Source organism: Sinocyclocheilus grahami, unplaced genomic scaffold (assembly GCF_001515645.1).
Source record: "Sinocyclocheilus grahami isolate Dianchi unplaced genomic scaffold, SAMN03320097.WGS_v1.1 scaffold409.1, whole genome shotgun sequence".
In the NCBI taxonomy this organism is placed as follows: domain Eukaryota; kingdom Metazoa; phylum Chordata; class Actinopteri; order Cypriniformes; family Cyprinidae; genus Sinocyclocheilus; species Sinocyclocheilus grahami.
Window position 1 is genome coordinate 632,281 of NW_015505588.1, and position 10,019 is coordinate 642,299.

At 39.8% G+C, this 10,019-nt stretch overlaps 3 protein-coding genes across 3 annotated transcripts; 1 reads left to right on the top strand and 2 right to left on the bottom strand.

Moving 5' to 3' along the window:
- Positions 1-63: 63 nt before the first annotated feature.
- LOC107550845 (transmembrane protein 33-like) lies at positions 64-4,298 on the bottom strand. Its single transcript, XM_016232246.1, has 5 exons — positions 4,180-4,298; positions 3,401-3,474; positions 3,140-3,234; positions 782-919; positions 64-574 (listed from the first exon to the last, which is right to left on the bottom strand). Exons 2-5 carry the CDS (start codon positions 3,446-3,448, stop codon positions 445-447), a joined length of 411 nt encoding a protein of 136 aa, XP_016087732.1. The 5' UTR covers positions 3,449-3,474; positions 4,180-4,298; the 3' UTR covers positions 64-444.
- Positions 4,299-4,537: 239 nt separating this feature from the next.
- Positions 4,538-6,664, top strand: LOC107550846 (uncharacterized). Its single transcript, XM_016232247.1, has 2 exons — positions 4,538-5,237; positions 6,606-6,664. Exons 1-2 carry the CDS (start codon positions 4,616-4,618, stop codon positions 6,662-6,664), a joined length of 681 nt encoding a protein of 226 aa, XP_016087733.1. The 5' UTR covers positions 4,538-4,615.
- A 247-nt stretch (positions 6,665-6,911) lies between these two features.
- Positions 6,912-9,282, bottom strand: LOC107550847 (beta-crystallin A3-2-like). Its single transcript, XM_016232248.1, has 5 exons — positions 9,244-9,282; positions 8,750-8,868; positions 8,511-8,652; positions 7,730-7,872; positions 6,912-7,421 (listed from the first exon to the last, which is right to left on the bottom strand). The coding sequence occupies exons 1-5, from the start codon at positions 9,280-9,282 to the stop codon at positions 7,274-7,276; spliced, it is 591 nt and encodes a 196-aa protein (XP_016087734.1). The 3' UTR covers positions 6,912-7,273.
- Positions 9,283-10,019: the final 737 nt, after the last annotated feature.

Below are 10,019 nucleotides of genomic sequence, written 5' to 3' on the forward strand. Positions count from 1 at the left end.
GAGGAGGACATCCATCTCTGAGTGATCAGACTTGGCTATCTTGTTTGTAAGTCAATCTCAACAGACAAGCCTAATGACTGCTGAAATGTGATTTCTCAATGTGGTGTGATTTCATTAGAAAGACGAGCTATATCGCTTTACCCTAACAGTTAAGATTAAACATCTCAAGGGCTCCTCTCTACCCCCTGAAAATCAATATGAATATAAAAACTAATGAACTGAAAACAGTTGTACCCCTTATCAGACAACTGCACAGAGATACATCTTGCTGTTTTGTTTTTTGGATGTAGTCGATCAGATTGATAGTCTCTCCAAACATAGCAAATGCCTCAGTGCAGAGGAGGACATCCATCTCTGAGTGATCAGACTTGGCTATCTTGTTTGTAAGTCAATCTCAAAACTGTCCCAATCTGTGAACTGTGTGTAGTAGTATGTGCATGTTAGTTAGACACCGGTGGGAGCAAGGCGGCTAATGAAGGCAATGCTGTTGAGGCACATCCGCCTGAAGAAGGCTGGACAGCTGGGCTTCATCACAAAATGCTCCAGTAAAATCCTCAGCTCCGTGAACAGAGTCCTGATGGGACAAAACCACTGTGAACATTGATACTGGGCTCAGGACACTTTTATAATATAATTATTATACATTTAAAAACTGCTGAGCTTCTAATTGGCTCGAATTATACATTTTCATGTAATTGAGAACAGCATGCATTACCCCATATTTTGGGTAAAGTGTGCATGTGTACATCTAATACTAGTCTTTCAGATACAAGATCCTTACCGGCAATATGGGTTGCGTCTTGAGGAATAGCGCAGAGTGAGAAACCTGTAGTAGATGAATGGCTGAAGCAAGCTGCCTTGGCCACTGTAAATCACAAACCAAACATCCTTCCATCTTATTACAAGAAACACAGCATGGCTTTAATCGTGCTTTTTACCAGCAACAAACCACTACTTTTTTAACCCAATAAAGCCTACTGTGTCATATTTGATACATAAATTTCTAGGACTAAATTATTAAAACTTTGCTGAAAAACCCTGCACAATCTGATTATACTTTTTAGCAACTTAAAATGATCAAACTACCTAAATATGTCTCCTTTCAGGTTGTGGTACTCGTGTTGTTTTGGTGTGAAATCTTGTATGGTGTTCGGGTCTGTGGGACCCGTTTTCACTTTTTATCAAAAGAAAAATTATACTATTAATTATTTTTTCAAACTCATTGGCCTTGGCTCATTTTCTGTGAAGAACATATATCAGAACAAATTTTCAATGACCACTCACTGTACACTTTTGTGTTTCTGCCCCTGCCGTTCCCGCACAAGGTTGTAAAACTTTAATTCATAAATGTGATCTAACAAAGGTAAAGGGCAAATTTTGACCATATATGCCGTTTATATTGCTTGCAATTGGGATGAAGTAAACATCTGTTGAGTATTTTAACATATAATTTTTGATTGTGTTGAATTAAAAACCCAAAACTGCAGCTGGTCCACCAGACCCACGAACACTGGCAAACAAAAATATGAACACCACACAAGGGTTAATGATTTTTATAAAGTAAACATAAGAATAACTTATATTGTTTTGTATAACTTGTGTGGTTACAATTATTTCAAGATGAACACTTACCAGACTGAAACATTTTTGGTTTATCTGACTATCTATACATATTTTTTTGAAAAATCGTGTTAAAATGTATCTAATATGATAAATAAGGTTTTTGAGGAAAGTTTTTGTACATCTCACAATCATCATTGTATTGCATTGCATTATGTTTTGACCAAACAATAAAAACTACAGAGCTTTGATCAGAAAACTAAGCATTTAAATATCATCTCACCAAGACATTTGGCGATTTAGAATGACAACTGATATTTATATGCATTTATGTTAGAATTCTTGTACACTATTACAAAGATCTCATTGATTTTCATCACAAGCTATCAGAATGTCATCTTTTTTTGACCATATATAAATAACATCTACAACAAAATGAAAATGTTTGCTCTGTTTGGGCCTACTGAGGTGTTTTCTCTCTCTCTGAACTCTAAATTCTCCTTTATCATACTTTTCTCCTATTAAATTCGGTTAAGACAGAGATATTACTTATTGGGCCAAAAGACAGTACAACGAATCTCATGGATTACAATTTACAACTAGACGGGTGTACTGTTACTTCCTCTACAGTCAAAAATCTGGGTGTTATATTAGATAGCAACTTGTCTTTTGAAAATCATATTTCCCATGTTACAAAAACAGCATTCTTCCATCTTAGAAACATAGCCAAGTTACGAAACATGATACCTGTTTCTGATGCAGAAAAGCTAGTTCATGCATTCATGACCTCTAAACTGGACTACTGTAATGCACTGCTAGGTGGTTGCAGGGCTCTACAGTGTGACCATTTCAGTCGCATTTGCAACTGAAAACTACTGCGTGCGACTATGAAATAATATTTAGGAGCACCTGTGTGACTGACCCGATCAGCATAATTCTGTTTGCGCTGAGGGAGCTTCAAAGGTTCTAATATACGTACGTGTTTCTGCAGCGTTGAGTAATGTATCACAGACATATCCTCTCATTATAACAAACAAAGTGTTGACGGGGTGTAAATAAGATATTCGTTATGCAGTGTAGAGAGCTTCGTCGATTATAATGGAGTTTTGTGAGATTGGGATAAACTAAGCTAAATAGTCCTCATCTTACTAATGTGATCCCACAAAATACAATATTGTTAATGCCTATTGTGTTGGGGTCAATCTGACCCACACTCAATTTTCTAATTGCTTGAAATACTGATATTTCTTCTTGAATGTGTGACTTTTTCTCATTTAGGGTCATGAATGTGCATGCAAAGGTTCGATACAGAGATGTGTTTTGGAAAGGCTGTACAAATTTTGTGTTCAAATATGAAATACATGAGAACTTGTGAAATATTCAAAATTGAGACTTGTCTTCTGAATCATCCAAGGAAAAGAATCTAGTTGGGTTTCACATCAAAGACAGTTTTTTTCTAGGCTCTGACAGGCTAGAAGTTTGTCATAGTGCCTTAACACATACGTTTCACACAGTTTTTTTAACAAAACAGGATGGTAAAAAAGCTTGTGAAAGTGCCTTGTAAAAGAACATGACTCACCCAAGCAGTGGCAGAATGAACATGATGGAGCAGTAGACAGTGAACAGCCGTGACAGCCACATAGCTGTTTCCAGCTTATTACTCAAGAGGAATTGCTGCAATACATTAATATGATCCTGAGTCAAGGTTATAATGAATATACAAACATTCTGGAATAAAAAGCAACTTAAAAAGTAATATATACATGTGTGTGTGTGTGTGTCGGGTCATTGTATAGTAATTGAAAGAAAGGTATTAAACCTAAAAAGTCATTGCACTTACCACAGGGCCTGACTGAGGAGGTGGACTCCTTTGCTCTGTGTCTGCCATCTTTCAAATATTACAAGGCTCTGTTTCTTGAGAAAAATAAACTTAATATGCAGAACTTCAGAAAATAAACATCACACATTCATGTACCCAGGTTGCTTATTAACTTTAGGAAGGAAGAAAGAAAAGGACAAAGTGACTTCAGTTAATCTTTCTAAACCCTGAAACAGTTCTTAAGCAGTTAGTCTTTGTGTGGTTTGCCAGGTGTGGGGGTGGACAAAACACAAGCAAATTAGCTCTAACTAGCTCTATGCTTTTTGATTATGCTTATTTAAACATGAAGCTTTCTTTACAATTTGTTGACAAAATTTTTTTATTGTTTATCACCAAGGCACTATTACAAATCGGTAGGAGATACATTCATGATGTCCACCCAAAGCAGAACTACACTTGTCAAGGTAAATGCTGACTGACTAGTCATGACAACTGAAAAATCAACCGGCAAAAATTACAGATTTGTAAATATTATTGAACACGTCAATCGTTGCCAGGCTTTTTAAAATACTTAAATAAATGCAGACGAATGGTCCATCATGTAGTTATAAAGTAGCCTATTAATTTCAGTTGAAATATGTCGGGAAAATCTAGAACACTTCATTACCCAGAAGAGCTAACAATGTAGCCGACAAGCTAACTCTTCACAGACCCGACTACAACCACTGACTGCCCTGAAATACCTGCAAATTATGCGCGTATTTATATTACCAAAAATGTCATATGAAATGTATCAATACCTGCGATATGTTGTTGATTATCAGGTTTTGTGAGAATGTAAAATTTGGCTTTATTTTCACCGCACACGGTTCACTCCGGAAAAACGCAAGAGAGGTTGGTCAACTGAGTCGATTTCGCGACCTCTGTGGATTACCGAAATCTCGCGATGTTTCGGCCCACATGATTCGCTAAATTATTTTGCGTTTTCAATCAGCTGTCAGTTGTGTGTGTTTTTCTGTTTCTTTGTTTCAAATATACTCTATAATAAAATAGATAAATATTAAATAATGATGATCGAGGTTTGACATACAAAGAACATCTTCTACTCATTAATATTTTTTTCCATCGTTCATTATGTTTACTGTACTTTCTCCACCCTGCCCAGGTGTGTCTGTGCCGGTGCACAGCTGTGTGTTGTCTGCCTTCAGTCCTTGGCTCTGTGGGGCTCTGTCAGCCATGCCATCCCTCCGGAACGGGCAGAGGAGACTGATTGAAGTTCAAGCCGTGGAGGCCTGTACGTTGCTCAGTCTGGTCAGTCTGCTGTACTCCGGTCAGTTGAACGAGGACAAAGAGGAAGTCCTCTCAGCAGCCTGTAAACTCGGCATTGACATACCTCAGCAAGTATCAAAGAGGCCGGCAACTGAGCGAAACACACAGACAGAGTGCATGAAAGAGATGGCGGAGAGAGAGTGTCAAACCGAGGCTGTTCCTTCTGAATGTCAAAACCCCAAAGAGACCATTGAAAGTGTTCATCTGATCGGGACGTCGTCATGGAGGACCGATCAGGGGCTCAGCACGTACACCGATGGCTCTGATATCACCCTGGCCACACTTCAAAACATCCAGGGTAATCCAGAGAACATGCCTTCCTTTCAAGTCATGGATGTGGTCCCTGAAAATGCAATCTATCCCACAGCAAGTGGACCGGCCAGCGTGCCCCAGGTCTATGTATGTCCCCTTTCAGCTTCACACCAACAGCCTCCAAACCCACTGCCACCTCACCCTTACCCTTCTCATAGTACAAATGTTGAGCCATTGGCCAGAGAGGGCCAGCCAGCATTGGGGGGCGTTTCAGAGGGTGAGGAGTGTGTTTTAGAAGCATTTGCACGGTTCGAGAACAATATCCCAGGTTTTATCAATTACTTTCTTGACACCAACATCGTGCAGGGTGCAGGGCAAAGGGAGCCGAGTCAGAGAGGGATGAGAGGGGATGTCAAAACTGAGGGAAGGGCGACGAGGGTGCGGAGGGCGGGAGCACGCGGAGGATTTGCTTTGAAGGGAGAAGGATTGAGAATTTGTAAAAGAGAGCAAAATATGAATAGGTACGGAAGAGTGGCGAGGTCGGCCTGGATGGGGCAAGGTGGGGGTAGGGTTGGCAGGATGCTAGACACCAGACAAATGTTCAAGAATCAAGAGAAGCTTAAACGGAGACGACAAGGCAGAGGAGCCAAGAAAGAGGAAGGAGAGGGAGGCAGATCAAGGGGGAGACCCAGGCAGAGACATACAGGAAGCAGAGGCAGATTGGTAGAACCAGTGTGTCAGGTAGGTGTCTCACGACATCTTCAGATGAGGAGGTATGACATAAAAATAACAAAAATCTTCTATTTTTATTCATTTCTGTTTAAATGGGTCATATCATAAGCAATCTAATTTTCCTTGATCTTTTGAGGAAGAAGTTTTGCTTTGGATAAAAGCATCTGCTATGAAAACATACTGTAACTCGGAATACTCAAAACGTTCTCTCAGAACCAAAAAGTCTGTTCAAGGAGACTAAAATGTCTCGTTCTGAACTTCTGCTATTTTGAATGCAATGATGTATGTCAAATAAAAATTTAAAATATCAAAAATGCACTATCATTCATAAGTTTGGTGTCAGCAAGACCACTAAGAATGCGTTAAATGTAACAAAAATTACATTTATAATGTTACAAAATATCTATTTTAATAAATACTCTTCTTTTGAACTTTGTATTCATGAAAGATTCATGAAAAACAATATTTACGGTTTCCACAAAAATATTAAGCTTCACAATTGTTATCAGCATTCATAATTATAAGAAATGTTAGTTGAGCACCAAATCAGCATATTAAAATTATTTCTGAAGGGTCATGTGCACACTGAAGACTGGAGTATGGCTGTTGAAAATTCAGCTTTGACATCACAGATGTCAAAATACATATGATATATTAAAACAGAAAACAGTTATTTTAAATTGTAATAATATTTCACATTATTACTGTTTTTCCTATAGTTATTTTTAACAAATGCTGCCTTGATGAGCATAAGAGAAAAATGACTGGCCCCAAAACTTTTAAATTAAAAGTATATTAAATATACAATATATGAAATATAAAAATGTATGATATGACCCCTTCAGAATATAAATGCAACTAAGCAGTTACTCTAATGTTCTCTGAATTAAAACACTTGTCTATTTTTCCATAGGATACAGCTCCACCTCAAAGAAGGCGAAGAGGTCGCCCCCCTGCACCGCTCTTGTTTAGCCTGTATATGGTCCCACTAAGTCAAATAATGAGAAAGAACCAAATTGCCTATCACAGCTATGCTGATGATACCCAGATTTACCCGCTTTTAGCTATTTTGCCGCCCACAGTTGGAATCGGCTTCCAGAAGAGATCAGATGTGCTAAAACATTAGCCACATTTAAATGCAGACATTGGTTATAATGAAATGTATGTACTTTGTGTAACTCACACACAATAATTGCACAGAACTGAGTCACTGAAGTGAACACAAGTTTATTTATTAAGCATTTATTTGTCTGTGATGTTTTTGTCATCCTCCTACACATTACACCTGAGCTGCTCTCAGCCAGTCCCCCTCCAGGGATATGGCCTAACTTAGCTTTGGTTTGCATTGGTTGTGTGGAGCACCTCCAGAGGGTGTTGTTTAGCACCTGACATTAGTCATAGTCAGAAATGTGATTGGCACCCTCGTGTAAAACATGATGGTATGTGTGCCGCGTAGATGTGTGCGTTCCTAGCAATAAAAAGGCACTCGTTAGGAAAAACAGTGTGAGCGTGTGTATGTGTAAAGTGTGTTTGTCGGGCGGCAGGGTGATCGGTGAAGTGTCCCCCGGTGAGCCTGAGCTCTTAGTGCTGGATTCTGCGGATGGACTGGATCTGAGGGGTCTGGCTGTGGGAACCCCAGTTTCTCCAGTGCTGAAAGTCTCCGCTGTGCCTCTCACACTCCATGATGTACTGCCTTCCCCTGTATCCTGGGAACTCGTAACACACAAAACTACACACAGAGATGGCGAAATGAGGGTCAGGTATTACTGTGTTGAAAAGAAATATAAAAAGACACAATCCCACACACTATCAATCCTTGCTAAATATTGAAGTTTATTTACAAAAGCAACGTTTGGACCGAAACGTTGCTTTTGTAAATAAACTTCAATATTTTGCAAGGATTGATAGTGTGCGGGATTGCATCTTTTTATATTTTGGACTTGACAGTTTTGTTGGACCTTCTATCGTTTTTTCAGGTGTGCTGTTGATTGTGTTGAAACGAAAGAAATAATGGGAAAATACAGAGAAGAGACTCACGCGCCGCATTGCACATGCATGGAGCCCACTTCAGGACCACACCATCCCATGGCCTGCAGAGAGGGATAGTCGTCACACAGCTCCACACAGCGGCCCAGGAAGTTCTCCCTCTCGAAAATGGTCATGCGACTGCTCTGGTGAGACTGAGGGGAGACGAGAGAGAGAGATTGACCCCACATATCCACATATTCAAGTGATTATATCAGTGCTGTTGTTGTTAACTAAAACTATTAAAAATGTCTCTGTTAATTTAAATTAAAGCTGAAATCAAAGAAAATATAAACAAACAAAAACAAAATATTGCCTTGTTAAATTACTAAAAACTACTAAAACTAGAACGGAAATAAAAATAAAGCTAAATAGACATACAAAATATTTAAAGGTAGAGTCATTATTTTTTTTAACTCATTAAAAAAGTTAAGAGATTAATAAATAGTACTAAAATAAATAGTGAATACATTAATAATATTTTTGAAGCAATATGTTAAAATGATGTATAATGACATGAGAGGAAGACTCCAGTCATACCAGTATATCCAATAAGTACATTCAACTTTACCTGAATGCATACAGTATGCTTGCATAAAGCAATATAGCCAATCTCAACTAGTTGACCTATTGAGGCTGCCAAGTTGAGATCACATGACCAGTCCAATGCAACTTGCTTTATTTCAATAAATCCTGTTATGGACACTTGGTGAATAAATATTACATATTAGCCAGCACAAAATAGTATATGCCTTTAAGATTTCTAGCATATAAAAGGGAGGGAATAACTCACAGCGCAGTAGACAGGTCTAAAAGACATGAGTCTCTCCACATGGTATGACAGGTTTCCACTGTAGGCATCCCAGTGAGGATACTCTCCTCTCTCCAGGATGAACTGCTGTCCCTGGAAGTCGTGGTGCTCATAACCCAGCCAGCTATGGAAAGAGAGAACATCCAGTCATACATGGGCATACAGTTAGATGAAAACTCCCTAGTGCATACTGTATTCAGTTACCAAACGCTGTAACTTACGCGCCACTCTCAACGCGAATAGAACGGATGTTGTCGAAGCCACACTCCTGAATGTTGCAGCATTCTGAGGTGAACTCCTGACATTTTCCCTGGAAGTGTTCCTGCTCAAACACAGTCACCTAGCAGAACAAAAGCACAAAGGTTAAGTAAAGGGTTTTCCTATAATATACGTGCAAAAATTCCTCATACCATATTCTATTGATCTATTAGATGCATTAGTATAATACCTTTTTTTATATATATTAAAGTCCTGGGTATTTCAAAAGGTACTAAAAGTGTGTGTGTGTGTGTGTGTGTGTGTGTGTGTGTGTGTGATAGTCGCATCGCATTCGTCTGTTTGCTTCTCACTGGAAGGGCATTGGAGTGGGCTACCGCGGTGTGGAGTGAGAATCAGACTGTTTTCCCTTCTTTCTTGGCCTTCATCCAGCGGTTTAAGGAGGTGTTCGAACATCCCGCTGATGGAAAGGAGGCGGGTGAGCAGCTGTTATCGTTACGCCAGGGCAGAGGTTCGGTGTTGGATTACGCTCTCTCATTCCGCACTCTCGCTGCACAAACAGGGTGACCGGAGGATCCTCTCAAACTACACTTCCGCAGAGGACTGAGCATGGAACTGCAGTCTGAATTAGCCTGTCGAGACGAGGGGAGATCCTTAAATCAATTCATCGAACTGGCCATTCGGATTGACAACATCCTTGCATTGATTACCAAGGACTCAATGACATTACTATAAAGTTTTGCTACCCCTTGCCCTTAGTCCCTGCAGCTCTGGAACAGCTCCAAAAGGCAAGATATTTCCCCAAGCTGGATCTGCGCAGTGCTTACAACCTCATTCACATCCGTGAGGGTGATGAATGGAAGACTGCATTCTCTACCACAACTGGGCACTACGAGTATTATGTTATGCCGTTTGGGCTTGCCAACAGTCCTTCAGTGTTTCAGGCCTTCATCAATGATGAGTTCAGAGACATGTTAAATCACTGGGTCATTGTTTACATTGACGACATCCTAATTTCCTCGGATTCGTACGAGGATCATGTCAAGCATGTCCGGGCGGTCTTACAATGTCTCATCAGCCACTAGCTATATGTCAAAGCCGAGAAGTGTGAGTTTCATCAGGAGACAGTATCATTCCTCGGATACGTGATCAGTTCAGGAGGGGTGGCCATGGACGACAGGAAGGTCAGAGCCGTTGTCGACTGGTCTCTGCCTGCCACCTTAAAAGAACTACAATGCTTTCTAGGATTTGCCAACTTCTATCGGAGATTCATTC